The sequence below is a fragment of the Engystomops pustulosus genome, chromosome 2 (genome assembly GCF_040894005.1).
Source record: "Engystomops pustulosus chromosome 2, aEngPut4.maternal, whole genome shotgun sequence".
Classification (NCBI taxonomy): Eukaryota; Metazoa; Chordata; class Amphibia; order Anura; family Leptodactylidae; genus Engystomops; species Engystomops pustulosus.
The window spans coordinates 19,797,098-19,821,297 of record NC_092412.1 but is presented as its reverse complement, the minus strand read 5'-3'; the positions used below and the strand labels follow the sequence as shown (position 1 = coordinate 19,821,297).

The 24,200-nt window shown below is 42.5% G+C and overlaps 1 protein-coding gene across 4 annotated transcripts in view; it reads left to right on the top strand.

Annotated features, from left to right (window-relative positions):
- Nucleotides 1–20,206, top strand: part of MAP6 (microtubule associated protein 6) — a 63,109-nt gene extending 42,903 nt beyond the window's left edge. For 2 of the 4 annotated variants that reach the window (XM_072133910.1, XM_072133911.1), the window contains exons 3-4: nt 4,596–4,801; nt 20,038–20,206. In XM_072133910.1, coding sequence (XP_071990011.1) covers nt 4,596–4,801; nt 20,038–20,131 — 300 coding nt within the window. In that variant the 3' untranslated portion in view covers nt 20,132–20,206. Of the gene's footprint in view, nt 1–4,595; nt 8,211–20,037 lie in introns of those variants that run through there. The other 2 variants (XM_072133913.1, XM_072133914.1) reach the window with 1 other exon arrangement.
- Nucleotides 20,207–24,200: the final 3,994 nt, after the last annotated feature.

Here is a 24,200-nt window from a genome sequence, read left to right as displayed (position 1 = left end):
CTGTCCATCCCTCTGCTATACACTGCAGCTCAGCTCTACTAGATACAGCTATGATCAGTGTCTCCAGGCCACTGCTCTGTCCATCCCTCTGCTATACACTGCAGCTCAGCTCTACTAGATACAGCTATGATCAGTGACTCCAGGCCACCGCTCTGTCCATCCCTCTGCTATACACTGCAGCTCAGCTCTACTAGATACAGCTATGATCAGTGTCTCCAGGCCACCGCTCTGTCCATCCCTCAGCTATACACTGCAGCTCAGCTCTACTAGATACACCTATGACCAGTGACTCCAGGCCACTGCTCTGTCCATCCCTCTGCTATACACTGCAGCTCAGCTCTACTAGATACAGCTATGATCAGTGACTCCAGGCCACTGCCCTGTCCATCCCTCTGCTATACACTGCAGCTCAGCTCTACTAGATACAGCTATGATCAGTGACTCCAGGCCACCGCTCTGTCCATCCCTCAGCTATACACTGCAGCTCAGCTCTACTAGATACAGCTATGATCAGTGTCTCCAGGCCACTGCTCTGTCCATCCCTCTGCTATACACTGCAGCTCAGCTCTACTAGATACAGCTATGATCAGTGACTCCAGGCCACCGCTCTGTCCATCCCTCTGCTATACACTGCAGCTCAGCTCTACTAGATACAGCTATGATCAGTGACTCCAGGCCACCGCTCTGTCCATCCCTCTGCTATACACTGCAGCTCAGCTCTACTAGATACACCTATGACCAGTGACTCCAGGTCACCGCTCTGTCCATCCCTCTGCTATACACTGCAGCTCAGCTCTATTAGATACAGCTATGATCAGTGTCTCCAGGCCACTGCCCTGTCCATCCCTCAGCTATACACTGCAGCTCAGCTCTACTAGTTACAGCTATGATCAGTGTCTCCAGGCCACCGCTCTGTCCATCCCTCTGCTATACACTGCAGCTCAGCTCTACTAGATACAGCTATGATCAGTGACTCCAGGTCACTGCCCTGTCCATCCCTCTGCTATACACTGCAGCTCAGCTCTACTAGATACAGCTATGATCAGTGACTCCAGGCCACTGCCCTGTCCATCCCTCTGCTATACACTGCAGCTCAGCTCTACTAGATACAGCTATGATCAGTGACTCCAGGTCACTGCCCTGTCCATCCCTCTGCTATACACTGCAGCTCAGCTCTATTAGATACAGCTATGATCAGTGTCTCCAGGTCACCGCTCTGTCCATCCCTCAGCTATACACTGCAGCTCAGCTCTACTAGATACAGCTATGATCAGTGACTCCAGGCCACTGCTCTGTCCATCCCTCTGCTATACACTGCAGCTCAGCTCTACTAGATACAGCTATGATCAGTGTCTCCAGGCCACTGCCCTGTCCATCCCTCAGCTATACACTGCAGCTCAGCTCTACTAGATACACCTATGACCAGTGACTCCAGGTCACCGCTCTGTCCATCCCTCTGCTATACACTGCAGCTCAGCTCTACTAGTTACAGCTATGATCAGTGTCTCCAGGCCACTGCCCTGTCCATCCCTCAGCTATACACTGCAGCTCAGCTCTACTAGATACAGCTATGATCAGTGTCTCCAGGCCACTGCTCTGTCCATCCCTCAGCTATACACTGCAGCTCAGCTCTACTAGATACAGCTATGACCAGTGACTCCAGGCCACTGCCCTGTCCATCCCTCTGCTATACACTGCAGCTCAGCTCTACTAGATACAGCTATGACCAGTGACTCCAGGTCACCGCTCTGTCCATCCCTCTGCTATACACTGCAGCTCAGCTCTACTAGATACACCTATGACCAGTGACTCCAGGCCACTGCTCTGTCCATCCCTCTGCTATACACTGCAGCTCAGCTCTACTACCCTGTTTCCCCGAAAATAAGACAGTGTCTTATATTAATTTTTGCTCCTAAAGAGACACTAGGTCTTATTTTCAGGGGATGTCTTATTTTTCCATGAACAAGAATTTACATTTATCATTGAACAAAAAAAGAACTTCTCTAACATCCTTATAACTCTCCAAACTCTGAATTTCCTGCTGTATTTCTTGTGACTCCATTTCTATTAAAATCACTGGCCCCAATCTCTCATGTTTAGTAAAAGCGCTTTCCATAAATGACCCTTCTTATCCTGGTAGCTGCTGGTATCACATTTTCAGCACAACAGCCAGTGATTTTATTCCATGAATTTCTCCCCATGTCACAACCTTCTGCAGCATCTAAAAGATTTCCTAATACTAATGTATGGCGTGGGGGGAGCTGCTGCAATGACTGCCGCTAGGTCTTATTTTCAGGGGAGGCCTTATATTTCTAAGCCTGAACAAAATTGTACTAGGTCTTATTTTCGGGGTATGTCTTATTTTAGGGGAAACAGGGTAGATACAGCTATGATCAGTGACTCCAGGCCACTGCCCTGTCCATCCCTCTGCTATACACTGCAGCTCAGCTCTACTAGATACAGCTATGATCAGTGACTCCAGGCCACTGCCCTGTCCATCCCTCAGCTATACACTGCAGCTCAGCTCTACTAGATACACCTATGACCAGTGACTCCAGGTCACCGCTCTGTCCATCCCTCTGCTATACACTGCAGCTCAGCTCTACTAGTTACAGCTATGATCAGTGACTCCAGGTCACCGCTCTGTCCATCCCTCTGCTATACACTGCAGCTCAGCTCTACTAGATACACCTATGACCAGTGACTCCAGGTCACCGCTCTTTCCATCCCTCTGCTATACACTGCAGCTCAGCTCTACTAGATACAGCTATGATCAGTGACTCCAGGCCACTGCCCTGTCCATCCCTCAGCTATACACTGCAGCTCAGCTCTACTAGATACAGCTATGATCAGTGTCTCCAGGCCACCGCTCTGTCCATCCCTCTGCTATACACTGCAGCTCAGCTCTACTAGATACAGCTATGATCAGTGACTCCAGGCCACTGCCCTGTCCATCCCTCTGCTATACACTGCAGCTCAGCTCTACTAGATACAGCTATGATCAGTGACTCCAGGCCACTGCTCTGTCCATCCCTCTGCTATACACTGCAGCTCAGCTCTACTAGATACACCTATGACCAGTGACTCCAGGTCACCGCTCTGTCCATCCCTCTGCTATACACTGCAGCTCAGCTCTACTAGATACAGCTATGATCAGTGACTCCAGGCCACTGCCCTGTCCATCCCTCTGCTATACACTGCAGCTCAGCTCTACTAGATACACCTATGACCAGTGACTCCAGGTCACCGCTCTGTCCATCCCTCTGCTATACACTGCAGCTCAGCTCTACTAGATACAGCTATGATCAGTGACTCCAGGCCACCGCTCTGTCCATCCCTCTGCTATACACTGCAGCTCAGCTCTACTAGATACAGCTATGATCAGTGACTCCAGGCCACTGCTCTGCCCATCCCTCTGCTATACACTGCAGCTCAGCTCTATTAGATACAGCTATGATCAGTGTCTCCAGGCCACTGCCCTGTCCATCCCTCTGCTATACACTGCAGCTCAGCTCTACTAGATACAGCTATGATCAGTGACTCCAGGTCACCGCTCTGTCCATCCCTCAGCTATACACTGCAGCTCAGCTCTACTAGATACAGCTATGATCAGTGTCTCCAGGCCACCGCTCTGTCCATCCCTCTGCTATACACTGCAGCTCAGCTCTACTAGTTACAGCTATGATCAGTGTCTCCAGGCCACCGCTCTGTCCATCCCTCTGCTATACACTGCAGCTCAGCTCTACTAGTTACAGCTATGATCAGTGACTCCAGGCCACTGCTCTGTCCATCCCTCTGCTATACACTGCAGCTCAGCTCTACTAGATAAAGCTGTGGCATCAGTGACTCCAGGCTACTGCTCGGATATACTAGATTCAGCCATGGGATCAGTGACTCCCTCTCAGCTGCATTGTCTTTTGGAATCCATCTCATCCAGACTGAATTCTTTACAACTTTTTAACTGTGTATAATTACATTGATACATTGGGGCAGATTTACTTACCCGGTCTGTTCGCGATCCAGCGGCGCGTTCTCTGCGGTGGATTCGGGTCCGGCCGGGATTCACTAAGGTAGTTCCTCCGCCGTCCACCAGGTGGCGCTGCTGCGCTGAAGTTCCCCGGAGGCCCACTGGAATGCCCTGAAATTCACTGGCCTATACCTGGTGAAGGTAAGTGTAATTTTTTTCTTAAATGCGGCGGTTTTTCCAAATCCGTCGGGTTTTCGTTCGGCCACACCCCCCCATTTCCGTCGCGTGCATGCCAGCGCCGATGCGCCACAATCCGATCGCGTGTGCCAAAATCCTGGGGCAATTCAGGTACAATCGGCGCAAATCGGAAATATTCGGGTAACACATCAGGAAAACGCGAATCGGGCCCTTAGTAAATGACCCCCATTGTATCAAACATGTAACTTAATGGACAGTAGTAAGTCAGGAATCAGGGGCGAGGTCCACTTCTCCCCAAAAACACAGCGGCTCAATGTACAAATAATAAATAAAAAATTATCAATTTTTGCATTTTTACATTTTTCTAAAATTCTACTTCCCGCCTCTGTCGTGTCTGTGTGTCTTTTTTTGTGCGTCTGTCTCCGTTCAGGTGGAGAAGCCCAGCGTCCAGCCTTCCAAACCAAAAAAGGTCACCACCCCAAGCCATAAACCGGTGAAAAAGGCCAAAGACAAGCAGATCACCCCCGGCCGAGCTTCCAAAAAGAAGGCCCCCGAGACCACCTCCTCCACCAACGCCAAACCCGAGGACAAGGAGAAGAGCAAAGAGATGAACAATAAACTGGCCGAAGCAAAAGAGTAAATCCCAAACCATAAAAATGAGAGAGCACTTATTATAATATGAGGATATTATTATATGACGATACTATTATATGATGATTATGGTTATTATTGTATGATTTTTACTACCAAGGCCACCGGATAATGTTAGTGACTATGCTTTCTGATTGTATCCTAGACTTTACGTCCTCTCACTCCCGCCACACTCTAACGACACTGATCCGATGGTTTGGGGTTTTATTTTTGTTAATTTTTGAGGTTTTTTTTGTTCTTTCTGTTTCTTTTTTTGATTTGTGTACGGTCCAAATGTGAGAATGATCCGAAACTATACGTGTTCACGGTGCTATCAAGAGAATGTACTGCTCCACGTGACCGCCTGTGATGCCCCCTATACTCTTCTATGTGGTGTAACGTGACCAGTGGTTGAAAGTTCATAGTTAGCGTCAATGTGGTAGGACCGAAGGTGAACAAGTACGCGCATTTATATCGTGGGGTGGGGGAGGGGGACATATGTACAGGGAAAGAAATTCACAGTATCGACATCCCATAGGTGATACAAAGATCTTGTGATCAATTAGGGGAAATTAACATATTGGAAAAGTCCCAAAAGACTGACAAATTAGAGCGCAAGCTCTTAGGCCCGGAGAGGTCTCATCCTAAAAATATCCAGATTTTTTATATATTATTATTCACATCTGCACATCTAGATCTCACATATATATTCTAAAATAGTCATCAAAAATTGCTACATTTTCTCACATTCCGATTCCGGAATTTTCCACATGTGGAGACATTTTCAGATTTTAATCCCATCTATTTGAACACCTCAACTCACAAAAAACACATATATCACTTATAATAAGGTATTACTGATTCAGGTCACCTAGAAAACTCCTCCTTCCTGCCTGGGTCATCACTTCCTGTAGACACAGGAAGTTCCCTCAGTTATACAAGAGACTTCCTGTCTGCTGCACTGACTTATTTTAGGCCCCTCCCACTTAAAAATTAAAGTAAAGGGAAGGGTCATGCAGCTTCAGAGAACAGAAAAAGAAGGACATGAATAGGAACGAGAATATGTGGCCATAGGAAACTCCAGCTATACATAATGCTTCCTGTCTGCTGACAGGGAATAAAGGAAAAGGACAAGGACTTTTATTTACAACACAGGAGACTTCCTCTCTCCTGCACTGACTTGTTTTAGGCACCTCCAACTTAGAGGGCAGGAAGAAGAAACCAGGGAGCTTCAGAATATAGAGCAAACAAAACAAGGCGGAAGGACAGGAAGAGGAACGAGAATATATGGTCACAGGAAGTTCTATTAGTTGTATATCAGACTTCCTCTCTACTGACCTGACTTGTTTTAGGCCCCTTCCAGGAAACAGGAAGTAAGGGAAAAAGGAAATGGGCTTTAGCCTAGTAAGGATGGGAATCTGTGGTCAAAGGAAGTCCTATTTGCTATACAGGACCCTTCATCTCTGCAGCTCTGACTTTTTGTAGGACCCTCCCACTAGAGAACAGGAAGTAAAAGAAGCTGGTGGAAGGAGCTTCAAAGTGTATAGAACCTGCAAAACATGAAAGAGAAAGGGCATGAGAACATGTTGTCATGAGAAGTGAATCTGCTATACAGGAGACTTGATCTATGCTGCACTGATTTGTTATAGACCCCTTCCACTTAAAGACCAGGAAGCAGAATAACAAACTAGAAAACTTTGCAAGCATAGAACAATCATAGAAGGGAGTAGAAGAAACCAGAGAACTTCAAGATATTGAGCAAGGGTAGGGAGAGGGATGAAAATACGTGGTAATGGGAAGTTGTATCTGCGATACAGGAGACTTCCTCTCTGCTGCATGTAAAGGAGACTTCCTTTCTGCTGCATATACAGGAGACTTCCTCTCTGCTGCATATACAGGAGACTTCCTTTCTGCTGCATGTATAGGAGACTTCCTTTCTGCTGCATATACGGGAGACTTCCTTTCTGCTGCATATACAGGAGACTTCCTTTCTGCTGCATGTATAGGAGACTTCCTTTCTGCTGCATATACAGGAGACTTCCTTTATGCTGCATATACAGGAGACTTCCTTTATGCTATTCTGACTTGTTTCAGGTCCGTCCCACTAGAGAAGAGGAAATAGTGGAAAAGAAGAAACCTCGGGGCTTCAGAGTATAAATAAAAAAAACAAAAGGGCAGGAAGAGAGAATATGTGCTTACAGGAAGTAGTACCTGCTATATAGGAGACTACCTCTCTGCTGCACTAACTTGTTTCCGGATTTTCCCACTTGAGAAGACAAAATAGTAGAAAAGAAGAAACCTCTGAGCTTCAGAATATAGATCAAAAAAGAGAAAGGGTAGGAAGAGAGTTGAGAAGTCGTACCTGTTATATAGGAGATCTTCCTCTCTGCTGCATATATAGGAGACTTCCTTTAAGCTGCACTGACTTGTTTCAGGCCTGTCCAACTAGAGAAGAGGAAATAGTAGAAACGAAGAAACCTTCAGAGTATAGCTAAAAAAAGAGACAGAGGAGCAAGAGGGAATATGTGCGAACAGGAAGTACTATCTGCTATATAGGAGACTTCCTCTCTGCTGCACATACAGGAGACTTCCTTTCTGCTGCATATACAGGAGACTTCCTTTCTGCTGCATATACAGGAGACTTCCTTTCTGCTGCGCTAACTTGTTTCAGGCCTGTCCCACTAGAGAAGAGGAAATAGTGGAAAAGAAGAAACCTCTGAGCTTTAGAGTGTAGATCAAAGAAGAGAGTTGAGAATATGTGCTAACAGGAAGTCATACCTGCTGTATAAGAGACTTCCTCTTTTGTTCTGGGCTTTTACACTGGACAAGAGGAAGTAGAAAAAGAGAGCAGAAGAAACCAGGTATCTTCAGGGAATAGAGCAAGTAAGAATGAAAAGTGTTAGGGAGAGAGATGAGAATATGTGCCAACAGGAAGTTGTTGCTATATAGGAGACTTCCTCGCTGCTGCACTGACTTGTTCCAGACCCTTCCCACTGGACAAGAGGAAGTAGAGGGAACGGGTAGAAGAGACAATGAAGCTTCAGAATGTTTAGTAAGCAATTCTAGAAGGAAAAGGGTCAGAAGAGTGACGGGTATATAATATCTCAATGTTTCCACATATCTAGTCATAGAGCTTTGCAGCTTATGGATACAATCTGACCAGAGGAGCGTTAGGATGCGAGATGGGAAAGGATCAGAGGTTCCCAGCATCCTTCCATGTCATAGAGACTGCTCATGCCCCCTGTCCACCATGTCCACCCGAGACCTGTGAAGAGAATATTTGTTGTTGTGTCATTGAGGGTATGAAGCTTGTTCTCGCTCCCCACCATCCGTCACGTTTTAATGGTTTCTTACCTGTACAATGTAATGCTTGCTGAGAAATGACTGCAAATCAATAAAAAAAAGGAGAAATTCAGTCTTACTGATTGTTTCCAGCTTGATGCACATCCTTCACATGATATTCACATCCTTATGGGAGACTGTCACTGCCTATGGAGAATGGCAGTGAGCAATGCTTTCTGGGAAAAAGAGTATGCAAATGAGCCTTCATCTGGGAGGAGTAAAGTTGTCTCTTTACTGCCACCTATTGGAGGTAGATACATACATCAGTGTAATTATAATTCCTATCAGATCCTGTTGACACCTACAGAATAATAAGTCCCAGGGGCACATTTAATATACACCGGCGCTATCATCTATCTAAATTATATCTATCTATCATCTATCTATATCTGTCTCTCTCTTCTATCTATCTCCTATCTATCTATCTATCTATCTATCTATCTATCTATCTATCTACCTCCTATCTATCTATCTATCTATCTATCTATCTATCTATCTATCTCATATCTATCATATCTATCTATCTCATATCTATCTCATATCTATCTATCTATCTATCTCATATCTATCTATCTATCTCATATCTATCTATCTATCTATCTATCTCATATCTATCTATATCTATCTATCTATCTCATATCTATCTATCTCATATCTATCTATCTATCTATCTCATATCTATCTATCTATCTATCATCTATCTGTCTATTATCTATCTGTCTATCATCTATCTATCTATCTCCTATCTATCTATCTATCTATCTCCTATCTATCTATCTATCTATCTCATATCTATCTATCTATCTATTTATCTATCTATCTATTTATCTATCTATCTCATATCTATCTATCTATCAAAACAAACAAAAATTGCAAAGCAGCACAGCCTTCAGGAAAAAAGGGATTCAAACGGGTGCTATTCCACCCGGGTATGGAATAAACCTCACACTTTTCCACGATTCCTTGGAGTGCTGCCGCCTTTTTGCTTTTATATCTATATCTATATCTATCTATCTACCTCCTATCTATCTATCTACCTCCTATCTATATATCTATCTATCTATCTATCTACCTCATATCTATCTATCTATCTACTTCATATCTATCTACTTCATATCTATCTATCTCATATCTATCTATCTCATATCTATCTATCTATCTATCTATCTATCTATCTATCTCATATCTATCTATCTCATATCTATCTATCTCATATCTATCTATCTATCTGTCTATTATCTATCTATCTCATATCTATCTATCTATCTATCTATCCATCTATCTCCTATCTATCTATCTATCTACCTCCTATCTATCTATCTATCTATCTATCTCATATCTATCTATCTCATATCTATCTATCTATCTATCTATCTATCTATCTCATCTATCTATCTATCGCCTATCTATCTATCTCATATCTATCATATCTATCTATATATCAATCTCATATCTATCTCCTATCTATCTATCAATCTATCTATCTATCTATCTATCTATCTATCTCCTATCTATCTATCTCATATCTATCATATCTATCTATATATCAATCTCATATCTATCTCCTATCTATCTATCTATCTATCTATCTATCTACCTCCTATCTATCTATCTATCTATCTCCTATCTCATATCTATATCTATCTCATATCTATCTATCTGTTATCTATCTATCTCATATCTATCTATCTATCTCCTATCATCTATCTATCTATTTTCTGCCTATACCTTGATATAGAAACACACACATACATAACAGAGCGTTGGATATAGTCAGAGATCTCGGCAGCGGAGCAGTCTCTGCGCCATTCATCACCAGTGGTTGGCATAGCAACCGCTGCGCTCATGTAGCCGGGATCAGCGGGGAATTCTCTTCAGTACGTTACACTGTATTGTTCTATATGGAAGCCTGAGCACAAAGGTGGGGTGAGGGGCGCCCGATACATCTATCTACGCACTAGGTGAGGATTTACCAGCGCAGCGCCCTCTTATGGCATGCTTCGAAAAGAATTATTTTAAAAACATTTTTTCCTACTTTAAATTTTCAACGGGGTGGGGGATATTTTGCATTTAAAGGATTCACCTGAGGCAGTGGTGATGAGTGGTACTGCAAGTCCCCAGTACTGTACACAGAGAACATACTCCCTCTCCTCCCCAGGAGGGTTACAGGGGGTTAGTTACTTATATCAATTGTCTCCCACTGGGTGCCTCCCAGATCAGGTCCAGCCCCATTCACACCTAGTACACATAAAATACATAAATGAATAAAAATAACAATAATAAAACATACACCAAAATAATTATACCACCACTCCCACCCAGCCAATAATCAAATCGAGACAAAACCCTGAAAACAACATAAACTACGCCTATAAATACACTTTTTAAAAACACAATTAAGTACAACAAACCATACCATAAGTAATAGAAGCTAAACTAAACCCTGTACCTATCACCTCCCCCTTCTCCTGAGACACTGGTTTAACGGCAAAGTTCACACTATAAGTAGTCCAGACCAGTGTCCAGGATCAGTCCAGGAAAACAATCCCTATCATCCTCCCTCCCAACCTAACTACACCCCCACACCACACAATGGGCCACATTTATCACTATTGTGCGCCTAAGTGTAGTAGTTGCGCCTAAATTCGGGCGCACTGTTTTGCCAGAATTATCACAAGCTACAACCATCTGTGATAAGTATATTTTCTGCCTCTTATTAATCACTTTACTTTAACACAGTTTAGGCGCAGTTTAGGCGCAATGTTAGATTCGGGCTCTTACATGTGATCCTGCTACAAGCTCCTCTCTGTTTCTCCCACAGCCCAGAATGGAGATAACACTCACAGCAGCACCCAGGTGTGTGACACCCAGCACCCAGTGACCTCCTCAGCAGGGGCTTCTCCTAGAGGGGATCCCCCAGTGCTGGTCTCCTGCTGCACCCCTGTAATTCTGCACAATATCCCCCTCAGACACTGTGCAGAATTACATGGGGGACACTTGTTTGTAGTATCTGCAACATTCTGCAAGCTTCTGCAAACTTGTGCAAACGTCTCTTCTCTCTTGCTTTGAGCTCAGGTTTTGCAGAATATTTTGTAAATAGAAGGTGATGAACTGTAAATAGAGTCTGCAGCTCCTGTCTGTAATGTATCTAATTGTATCTATTATATGTACTAGTGTCTGCAGTGTATCTAATTGTATCTATTATATGTTCCAGTGTCTGCAGAGTATCTCATGTATCTATTATCTGTACTAGTGTCTGCAGAGTATCTAATTGTATCTATTATATGTTCTAGTGTCTGCAGAGTATCTCATGTATCTATTATCTGTACTAGTGTCTGCAGAGTATCTAATTGTATCTATTATATGTTCCAGAGTCTGGCTGAGCTTTGCTGCTAGAAATGAGCTCTTCTGCAAAGGGGCTCAGTGCTTTCTTCCCAGATAACGCCACCTTCGAGCTGGAGTGTTTTTGCGCCCGTTTTTGCGCCTAAATGCAAAAGTCGCACGTGATGAATATCATTTGATGTTTAATCGCAAAAATGGCGCAAAAACGGTGCGCCTGAATGAAAAGGCGCAAAAACAACAGAAAAAACAAGTGATAAATGTGGCCCAATATATATAAAAACATATAAAACAAGCATAAGAATAACAAAACTACAACACATCAGATAATATACTCAAAACACAAAACAAAAATCTACAGTGCAGCATCAGCCCAACACCAGGAGCGGAGATGACAGACTAAGGGACACTAAAGGAGAACCCCCTCCAAAGGAGAGAGGCCCTCCCCGTGCCCAGCCTCTCATACTCCAGAGAGCGCACCTTCACCAGGTCACCCAGAATGTTCCTAACCACCTCATCCACCGGGAGGATTTTACGCTGCGTCGATACTAAACACCGTGCGTTCCACATGTGGTACCTGACCACTAGACTGACTAGGAATAACGTGCAGCGGTCCCGGCCACCCAGGCCTCTGAATGCTCCATAGGCCCACTCCGCATAGGAGAGACCGGCCAACCCGGGCCAATGGATGGAAGCGCCCACCCGGTTGTACACCTCTGTGTTAAAGGGGCACTGAAGCAGGAAGTGGTCCATGCTCTCCAGCAGGCCACCGCACTCCTCCCGGGGACAACCCCTTTCCTCAGAGCTCCTACACTTCAGATTGTCCCTCACACACAGCTTTCCATGGAAGCAGCGCCAAGTCACGTCCCAAAACTTCAAGGGGATCCTGATGGAATTCAATAAACTCAAACCCACCCCCAGATCCCGACTTGGGCAATCCCTGAGGGCCAGAGGCTTCTGGAAATGGGTCAACAGAACCCTCTTGTCAAGGATTTTCCTCGACATGGTCCTGATCTCCCACATTCCCAGACCCCACCGGCGAATCACCTTCAGAACCGGGGTAGCGTAAGCCAGAAGATGCCCATGCGGTGTACGGAGATCCTTCACTTGTCCTCCTGTCTCCCATTCCTGGAAGAAAGGCCGAAACCATCCCCTGCAGGAGTATACCCACGGAGGAGCCCTCTCTTTCCAGAGGTTTGCTACATTGATCTTAAGAAAGGTATTCACTAGGAACACCACAGGGTTGACCATACACAACCCTCCTTGTCTCCTCGTGCGGTAAGTAACCTCCCTCTTGATTAGGTTCAGCCTATTCCCCCATAACAGCTGGAAGAACAGACTGTACACCCGAGTCCAGAGGGGTTCTGGCAACATGCACACACTGCCCAGATATATCAGCAACGGGAGCAGGTAAGTTTTAATCAGGTTCACCCTTTCTCTGAGGGTCAAAGACCAACCCTTCCACTGGTCCACCTTCTGAGCGGCGATCTTAAGCCGCCCAGTTTTGTATGGGGTAATCCCCCTGGCCAAATTCGATGCCGAGAACTTTAGTTATCCTGTTACTTACATTTAAAGGCAGAAGGTCTGTAAGTACAGATACGGCAGACACACAGTACTTCCAGCCTGGAGCCAGTGAGGAGGTCTTTGTCCTGACACTCTAACTACTGTAGCGCCCACCTTGCTTATATTACAGAGTATACTTAGATGGGTCCGAGCTGTGAATGCAGAGAGAAAAGCGCACAGCAGTGTGAAGACACACCCCCAGTCCCTAACACTGGCTACAGAGAGCACAGCAGTGTGAGGACACACCCTCAGTGCACTTGAAGAAGCTACAATCCTGGAATATAAATCCAGATTTCATTTCATATTCATTTCATATTTCAGCAAACACAAAGGTAAAGATTACACATGTCCCAAGGGACGTTAGATATCAAAAGCTGCAGAGAGCACAGCAGTGTGAGGACATGCACCCAGTATCTAACACATTGGGGCACAAGGGTCCGCACATCGCATTTTGGTTGGTTTTCCCGACTTTTTCCGTTTTGCGCCGCATTTAACTGGGGTTTTTGGCGAATGCGATCAGATTTTGGCGCAGCTGCGCCGACTTTCATGCAACACAAATCGGGGGCGTGGCCATCGGACAATCCGACTGATTCGGACTAAGCGCGGGATTTAACATTCAAAATTGTGTCGCAAGCCAAGCACCGAGATGGTGAACACTGGCGGACCTGAGCGGGGAAGCGACACATGGAGGAAATTGGACGCACAATGTTAGTGATTCGAGGAAGCTCCGAAAATTCGATGGACAACGCACCTCGTGGATCACGTAAATGTGCCCCATTGGCTGCAGTGTGCATGGTCACATCTATTTACAGGTTTCCTTCAAAGGTGGTTTCTCACATTTTAAGACAGATTGGGGGATATTTATCAGGGCTTCTGCTCTACACTCTTAGGGCACATTCACACGCGGTATGCCCGCCGTGCGGACATACCGCCGTGTGCTGGAGGTGAGAAGGGGGTGACCCCTCCTCCCTCCAAAGGGAATAGCGCCACACGGCCGCACACACGCCGAAAGATAGAGCATGCCGTGCCGCTATTGGCGTCTATGGGGACGTACAAATTTGCGGCCGCATGTACGTCCCCGCAGACGGCCATGTGAATAAGCCCTAAAATTATTGTGAATGCGTGAAGGGGGTGGGTGCGGCCGGTTCCCACACCTGCGCACTTGATGCAGACGTGAAAATTCGCCAGTTGTGTTATTTGTAAGCTGCGCAGGTCCCTGACGGATACATCAAGAGGTCGGAGCGGATACTCACCGGCACGTGATGAATTACCCCCCATATGTTTCTCAATGGAACCAATAAGTGAGGTAGAAACCTGCAGGGTCCCAGTAGTTGGCGGAATGGAAGTGAGATTTTTCTTTAACCCCTTCTGTCTCATTGCAATACAATTTAATCCAGGTGACCTGAGCGTAGAGTAGGATCACTAATACACTACAAGCTCCCGGGCCCAAACCACAATCCATCCCTTGTCATCATCACTAAGAAACCATCATGCTTCATTGTTCTGTAAGGATGAGGACCGGGTGCAGGCCATGAAAACTAACATTTTCTAGAAATCTGTATAAACCGCCTCTCATTACACACAAATGTATCAGACCCTCCCTCACTCATCTATCCCCCCACTAATCAGTACCGCCACCACGTAATATACTGCAAGTCACTGACTCGGGGTCAAACAAGGAGAAGAGAGAAACTCTACCAGAAACTAGGTCACTGCCGAAATCTACACTGCGCATATAAAAAAGGGAGAGAGCAGACAAGATCTCCATAATATACAGACAGGAGGGGGAGGGGCAGCAGTATAGTAGTTATATTCTTGTATATAGGGGGCAGTATTATAGTAGTTATATTCTTGTACATAGGGGGCAGTATTATAGTAGTTATATTCTTGTATATAGGGGGCAGTATTATAGTAGTTATATTCTTGTACATAGGGGGCAGTATTATAGTAGTTATATTCTTGTACATAGGGGACAGTATTATAGTAGTTATATTCTTGTACATAGGGTGCAGTATTATAGTAGTTATATCCCTGTACATAGGGGGCAGTATTATAGTAGTTATATTCTTGTACATAGGGGGCAGTATTATAGTAGTTATATTCTTGTACATAGGGTGCAGTATTATAGTAGTTATATTCCTGTACATAGGGGGCAGTATTATAGTAGTTATATTCTTGTACATAGGGGGCAGTATTATAGTAGTTATATTCCTGTACATAGGGGGCAGTATTATAGTAGTTATATTCTTGCACATAGGGGGCAGTATTATAGTAGTTATATTCTTGCACATAGGGGGCAGTATTATAGTAGTTATATTCTTGCACATAGGGGGCAGTATTATAGTAGTTATATTCTTGTACATAGGGGGCAGTATTATAGTAGTTATATTCTTGTACATAGGGGGCAGTATTATAGTAGTTATATTCCTGTACATAGGGGGCAGTATTATAGTAGTTATATTCTTGTACATAGGGGGCAGTATTATAGTAGTTATATTCTTGTACATAGGGGGCAGTATTATAGTAGTTATATTCCTGTACATAGGGGGCAGTATTATAGTAGTTATATTCTTGTACATAGGGGGCAGTATTATAGTAGTTATATTCTTGTACATAGGGGGCAGTATTATAGTAGTTATATTCTTGTACATAGGGGGCAGTATTATAGTAGTTATATTCTTGTACATAGGGGGCAGTATTATAGTAGTTATATTCCTGTACATAGGGGGCAGTATTATAGTAGTTATATTCTTGTACATAGGGGGCAGTATTATAGTAGTTATATTCTTGTACATAGGGGACAGTATTATAGTAGTTATATTCTTGTACATAGGGGACAGTATTATAGTAGTTATATTCTTGTACATAGGGGGCAGTATTATAGTAGTTATATTCTTGTACATAGGGGGGCAGTATTATAGTAGTTATATTCTTATACATAGGGGGCAGTATTATAGTAGTTATATTCTTGTTCATAGGGAGTAGTATTATAGTAGTTATATTCTTGTACATAGGGGGCAGTATTATAGTATTTATATTCTTGTTCATAGGGGGCAGTATTATATTAGTTATATTCTTGTTCATAGGGAGTAGTATTATAGTAGTTATATTCTTGTACATAGGGGGCAGTATTATAGTAGTTATATTCTTGTACATAGGGGGCAGTATTATAGTAGTTATATTCTTGTACATAGGGGGCAGTATTATAGCAGTTATATTCTTGTACATAGGGGGCAGTATTATAGTAGTTATATTCCTGTACATAGGGGGCAGTATTATAGTAGTTATATTCTTGTACATAGGGGGCAGTATTATAGTAGTTATATTCCTGTACATAGGGGGCAGTATTATAGTAGTTATATTATTGTACATAGGGGGCAGTATTATAGTAGTTATATTCTTGTACATAGGGGGCAGTATTATAGTAGTTATATTCTTGTACATCGGGGGCAGTATTATAGTAGTTATATTCTTGTACATAGGGGGCAGTATTATAGTAGTTATATTCTTGTACATAGGGGGCAGTATTATAGCAGTTATATTCTTGTACATAGGGGGCAGTATTATAGTAGTTATATTCCTGTACATAGGGGGCAGTATTATAGTAGTTATATTCTTGTACATAGGGGGCAGTATTATAGTAGTTATATTCCTGTACATAGGGGGCAGTATTATAGTAGTTATATTCTTGTACATAGGGGGCAGTATTATAGTAGTTATATTCTTGTACATAGGGGGCAGTATTATAGTAGTTATATTCTTGTACATAGGGGCAGTATTCTAGTAGTTATATTCTTGTACATAGGGGGCAATATTATAGTAGTTATATTCTTATCCATAGGGGGCAGTATTATAGTAGTTATATTCCTGTACATAGGAGGCAGTATTATAGTAGTTATATTCCTGTACATAGGGGGCAGTATTATAGTAGTTATATTCTTGTTCATAGGGAGTAGTATTATAGTAGTTATATTCTTGTACATAGGGGGCAGTATTATAGTAGTTATATTCTTGTACATAGGGGGCAGTATTATAGTAGTTATATTCTTGTACATAGGGGGCAGTATTATAGTAGTTATATTCTTGTAAATAGGGGGCAGTATTATAGTAGTTATATTCCTGTACATAGGGGGCATTATTATAGTAGTTATATTATTGTACATAGGGGACAGTATTATAGTAGTTATATTTTTGTACATAGGGGGCAGTATTATAGTAGTTATATTCCTGTACATAGGGGGCAGTATTATAGTAGTTATATTCTTGTACATAGGGGGCAGTATTATGGTAGTTATATTCCTGTACATAGGGCGCAATATTATAGTAGTTATATTCTTCTACATAGAGGGCAGTATTATAGTAGTTATATTATTGTACATAGGGGGCAGTATTATAGTAGTTATATTCTTGTACATAGGGGGCAGTATTATAGTAGTTATATTCCTGTACATAGGGGGCAGTATTATAGTAGTTATATTCTTGTACATAGGGGCAGTATTATAGTAGTTATATTCCTGTACATAGGGGGCAGTATTATAGTAGTTATATTCTTGTACATAGGGGGCAGTATTATAGTAGTTATATTCCTGTACATAGGGGGCAGTATTATAGTAGTTATATTCTTGTACATAGGGGGCAGTATTATAGTAGTTATATTCTTGTACATAGGGGGCAGTATTATAGTAGTTATATTCCTGTACATAGGGGCAGTATTATAGTAGTTATATTCTTGTACATAGGGAGCAGTATTCTAGTAGTTATATTCTTGTACATAGGGGGCAATATTATAGTAGTTATATTCTTGTCCATAGGGGGCAGTATTATAGTAGTTATATTCTTGTACATAGGGGGCAGTATTATAGTAGTTATATTCTTGTACATAGGGGGCAGTATTATAGTAGTTATATTCTTGTACATAGGGGGCAGTATTATAGTAGTTATATTCTTGTACATAGGGGGCAGTATTATAGTAGTTATATTCTTGTACATAGGGGGCAGTATTATAGTAGTTCTATTCCTGTACATAGGGAGCAGTATTATAGTAGTTATATTATTATACAGTATTATATCAGTTGTACTCTTTCTCTTGCTCAGTTAGACCCCAGGACATACAATATTCTCGTGATGTTATATTTTTCTTTATTATCTCTCCTTGTTGCTATCACATCTTGTATTATTATACATTGTGCGCAATTCTCGCTGTGACTCATGATCTTCCACTGACTGTGATCATTTCATGACCAGGTTTTCATTATATTATTTAGATAAAAACTGAAACTTTCCAGGAACATGATCTGTTTTTCTTATTACATTACAATTCTAATCTTTGTCTCAGTTTCCTTCTTCATTCATTTTTTTGTTCTTTAAAGATTACTTGTCACCAGAATTTTACCCCCCTAACCAACAGTGCCGGCTGGTAAAGGGTTACAAGTCCTCCCACATCACATAAAATGAGCTGCCAGTGGGGCCCTGTACCTTAATTACAGCCATTTTTCAGATATGCAAATTAGCTCATGTGACTCTTTTATTTAATATATGACTCTTTGTTTTCTCCCAGGTTGACACTGAGCCACGCCCCCTTATTTTGTGTCTCTGTGTCTCACCAAATCCCTGCTCTGTCTCCTTGTTCTTTGGGACTGTCTGCTAATATTGAACTACAGGCATATAAATCTCTATCTACCTATAGGAAATATTGTGTCATTTTTTTACATGGCACCTTAAGTTACATTCATGTCATGTGACCAGGGTGCTTTCATCTAAGGTCCTATACCCTTTACATTTGCAAAATGTTACCCACTGTATGTATCTGATCACATGAAACCATAGCAGCCTCCATGGAGTAGAAGTTCATGAAGCCTGCTGTGGTTTCATGTGATCAGATACATACATAGGGTAGATTTTGCAAATCTAAAATGTATTGTAGTGATGGGTCCCTCGCCAACGAGCTGGCACACAGAGACGGCTCTTTGATGTGAATGAATTAGCTGACATCATCCTGGTCACATGACATGAACTGCTAAATAGTGAGGCGGCATAAGGCATGGGGAGGAGTAGATGGGAGGGGCTGGCATAGCAGGACACATCCCCTCTGATTTTTGGATATATAAGATGATGTTGATTTATAAGGATGTAAGAGGCTAAAACAAGGGGTCAGTTAGTTAATAGGGCTCTATGGCAACCTGTTACTGGCTGTATACATGAAAATCTGCTGACAGGTTTCCTTTAACTTCTTGATAAATGTAAACCTGTTCTAAAACCTATGATTTACCATTAGCTCCCATTCTACAACTCCCAGTAGGTCTCTCTCCCCTGCTCTATATAAATGCACTAGGTTTTGTGGGGCTGTGGGTTAGTTTATTGTGCAGAACACAGCAGTGTGAGGAGACAGATCGAGTGCAATTGTAGATGCTACAATCCTAGAATATAAGTCCAAATATCAAATTCCTGCTGCTATGAGCAACATACACAAAGGTCTCATTACACCTCTCTCCAGGGACAATACCTAACACTGGCGGCAGAGAGCACAGAGCACAGCAGTGTGAGGACACACCCACAGTGCAATCCTGGCATCTAAAGTCATATGTCATAGTCAACATAATCAAAGCTCTGATTACACATCTCTCCATGGACACCTGGAGACACCTGCTGACAGATCCCTTTAAATATGTTCATGATGTACAATGTCCTCCCAAGGCCGAACAGGGCGGAGCTATAATCACTCTTAGATACCAATCACATATACATATATATCTATAGAGAGAGAGAGAGAGACCAGTATTATAAAGGGAATATGGTTTGTGGAGGCCCTTACTGATTTACATTATCTAGGGGTCTTTGTGTCTGGTGGTCTCCTGTCCCCTTTAAGGAGGCCATACATTAGCAGATATTGCACCTATATTTTTGTTATGTTAAGTTTATTTCCTGTAAAATACTAAATGTCAACTTCCCTCCTATTATGAGACATAATTTCTTACATTTTGATACTTTTCTGCTTCTAGGATTCCACAGATAGATAACAATGACCCAGATACGAAGCGAAACGCAGCAGGCGTCGGAGTGACACCACCGTCTGATGGGACCAGGGGCATATAACCACTATCTGCAGGACCTGCTGTCCACCAATGGCCAAAGAGCATGCAGCAATAAATGACCATATTTATGCAATAATCTGTGAGCTTCTGTGATTTTTAGAGGGGTTGTTACCAAGTACATGGATATAGGGCATAAACCATACTGGGGGGGGGGGGGGGTCTAATACTGATGTCCAATACAGTGGGCAGCTATATACACTTTGCATTGCCATTAGGGGGAGCTCTACACCTACCTTTCCTTGGTGCCCCAGACACCCTTATATAGGGAACGAGTTAATTTGGACTTCATAGTAAAGATACAATCTATAGAAATACATAATAGACTGCCTAGACCTATATTAGATAGCAATTAGTAATTAAAGGGATATTCTTCATCAAGATCCTTATGGCCCATTTATAGGATAAGTTTTATGCACGACCACCACTGATCCCAAGCCACAGCACTCTTATTAGGACCAAAAACCTTTCCATAGAATAGGTCCTCAATACTATATTGGTGGGTGGGGGTCCCGGACCCAGCACTCTCACAGTCGCTGATAAACACAAAACAGGAAACAGACAGCGCCATTCTCTGTGAACTAGTCAGACCAGAGAACTGCAAATAGGAGTCAATTCTATAAAAGCAAAGCTGTAGTTACTCAACTCAACCACTAAACAGAGATTGGCGCTGTCTAATTTCTCTTCCATTCTCTGTATTTCTGCTGCTGATTACTGATCAGTGAGTGTATTGGGAGTTGGACCTTCACAAATCTACTGTCCATTACATTTACTCAGGATTTTTGGCTTGACCCCCCCTAAGAACCTTGGGGAGGGGGAGGGGTATTTGGTTGGTGCTGGCTTGAACTGCTCCCTATGGTTGGATTGACCTCCAGGGAAGTACCTGGGACATTTATTTCTTACACTGTTGTAGATAAAAAACGGGACTTTAATATTAAATTTATATAAAATGATTCTGGGAACATAAGTTAAAAAATAATTGCGAGCGGACTCTGCTGTCATGAGAACGGTCTCTCATCTTTGTGGAGGAGTTTCTGCCATCTTTTGGATGGTATAAAGTAGTTTTCTCCCCCATGCATTTAGCCATGGGACATTGCATGACGTAGCTGGGGATGTAGCTGCTGTGACTCACTGCTCCCTCTCCCTCCTGCAGGAGAAGAAATATTAAGAGGAAGACGGGAGAGGGAAAATTAAAAATAAAAAGGTAATTTATGAAAAACTGGAGTAGAAGGGATGGGAAGAGAATGGAAGTGAAGGAGAAGAAAGGCAACATAAGCAAATGAGAGGAAAGGGAAGGGCAGGAGAGGAAAAGGAAGGCAAGGGAAAGGAATGGAAGGTAAAGAAAGGCAAGAAAAGGAAAAGAATGTAAGAAAAAGAAAAGGTAAAGGAAAAGGTAAAGGAAAATTAAAGGGAAAGGAGGAGAAGATAAGCAAAGTAGGAGAGAAGAAAGGGAAGCGGAGAGGAAAGTGAAGGAACTGAGAGGATCAGGATTTAAAAAAATTTAAGGAAATACAGGCAGTCCCCAGGTTACATACAAGATAGGGTCTGTAGGTTTGTTCTTAAGTTGAATTTGTATGTAAGTCGGAACTGTATATTTTATCAGACAGAACTTTTTTGGTCTCTGTGACAATTGGATTTTAAAAATGTTGAGTCGTCATAAGAATCAACACTAAAGCTTCATTACAGACACCTGTGATAACTGTTATAGCTGATCATTGTAGCCTAGGGCTGGAGTATAGTAAATTACCAATATCCAGGGGTCCGTTTGTAGCTAGGGGTCGTATGTAAGTCGAGTGTTCTTAAGTAGGGGACCGCCTGTAATAGCGAAGTAATGAGAATGAAAAGAAAGACTGTAAGACAAGGAGCAGAAAGGTAAGACAATGGTAGAAAAGGGAGTAGAAGTTAAACAAAGGAGGTGTGAGGGAAGAAAAAGGAAGGGGAGGACAAGGAAGGAAGGAAAGAAAGAGAAAGGGATGAAAATAGAAGGAGCAAGAGGGCAAAGAAAGGGAATGGATGTATAAGAATGGTAGGAGAAAGGAAGGGAAAAGGACAAACGAGTAGGAGAGTGAAGGAAGAGAAAAGAGAGGGAAGGCAAGGGAAAAGAGAATAGAAGCGGCAAACAAGAGAGAAAGGAATTGGAATATTTGAGAAGGGAAAAAGATGAAAAGGAGGCAGAGGGGAAGAAAAGGAAAGAGAAATAAAAGGGCCACAAATGAAAGGGAAAGAAAAAAACAACAAAAATCAGAATAGAATAGAAAATAATAATAAATAATAGGAAAATAAAAAACAAGAAATGCAAACATAAAGGAATAGGAGAGAAATGAAATGGATGGATAGATAGAAGGAAAGGGATGAAAATACCCAAGAAAATAAATGGAAGGGAACAAGGAATGGAAACATATTCTCCTCCTTGTCCTTGCTCTCATTGTCCCATGACGACCTCTGACACTCGAGGAGCAGCACAGAATCAGCGAGATGTTTTTTTTCTCTTTGTTGTTGATGTAAATAAATATGAAGTTGTCTTATCTACCACATCCTGATCCCTCGCCCTCACCCAACAAGAGACGAGAACCGCACAAGCCGCCCATCAGCCTCATCTGCTGAACCTACACCTAGCATCAGCATCCATCCACATGCCGCATCAGCACATTAACCTTGTTACCACAGCCCCAGAAACAAGCAGATCTAACACTACACATCTCCCTCTGATCCCTTATATTCCCGATGTAATAATATTAAAATATACAAATTAGATCGGGGGAAATAAGGTAAAAATATAAACTGTGCCAACACCGAGAAAAGCAAATGTGAAATGTGTGAACGTGGGAAAAGAATGAATAAATTAAGGGGGAAAGAAAGGTAAGGGAACAGAAGAGAAGAGGAGGAGAAGGAAAGGAAGGAAAAGCAATAGAAGGAAAGGAAACGAAAGGGAAGAGGAGGGGAAGAGAAGGAAGGAAAAGCAAAGGAAGGAAAGGGAACAGAAGAGAAGAGGAGGGGAAGGGAAGGAAGGAAAAGCAAAGGAAGGAAAGGGAACAAAAGAGAAGAGGAGGGGAAGAGAAGGAAGGAAAGGGAACAGAAGAGAAGAGGAGGGGAAGGGAAGGGAAGGGAAGGAAGGAAAATCAATGGAAGGAAAGGAAACGAAAGGGAAGAGGAGGGAAAGGGAAGGAAGGAAAGGGAACAGAAGAGAAGAGGAGGGGAAGGGAAGGGAAGGAAGGAAAGGGAACAGAAGAGAAGAGGAGGGGAAGGGAAGGGAAGGAAGGAAAAGCAATGGAAGGATAGGGAACGAAAGGGAAGAGGAGGGGAAGAGAAGGAAGGAAAAGCAAATGAAGGAATGGGAAAGGAAGAGGAGGAGAGAAGGAAGGGAAGACTAGGAGAGGGAAGGAAAGAGAATGGAAGGATAAGCACGGAAGCAGACTGAGAAATAGTGAAAAGAAAGAGAAGCACATAAAGGGAAGGGAAAACAAATGGAAAGAAAGGCGAAAGTAAGAGAAGGAAAGTAAAGGAAAGGACAAGAAAGGGAGTAGACTGAAAGTAAGGGAAAGAAAAAGAAGGAAGTAGAGGGAAGGGAAAGGAAAAAAGAAGAAAGGATGGAAAGGAAGTTAAAGGAGTTGGAGTATGAGGGAAGGAGGCAAAAGAAAGAAACGAAGGGGAAAGAAAATAGAATGTAATGCAGAAAAGTACAAAATGATGATAAATAAACAAAACAAATATAGAAAACATTAAAAAGGAAAAGCAAACATGAGGAAATAGGAGGGAAAGAGGCAAAAGACAAAGGAAAACATAGAAAGACAGAAAGGTAAGACATAAGTAAAAGGTGCAAAATATTTAAGAAAGTAAATAGAAAAACGTATACTTGAAATAGAAATATATATAAAATCAGGAAACAGAGAAAATATCAGAAAGGGAAAACATAATATATAAATAAATCTAAAAATTAAAGAAATACAATCACAAAACACCAAATATGTAACAAGAAAAGAAGAGAATCCGATAAGAAATTCTACTTTGGAACAGATAAGATGACGGGAATAAAATGGTAAAATGTATAATGCCCTGCACTCCAGGTTAATAGC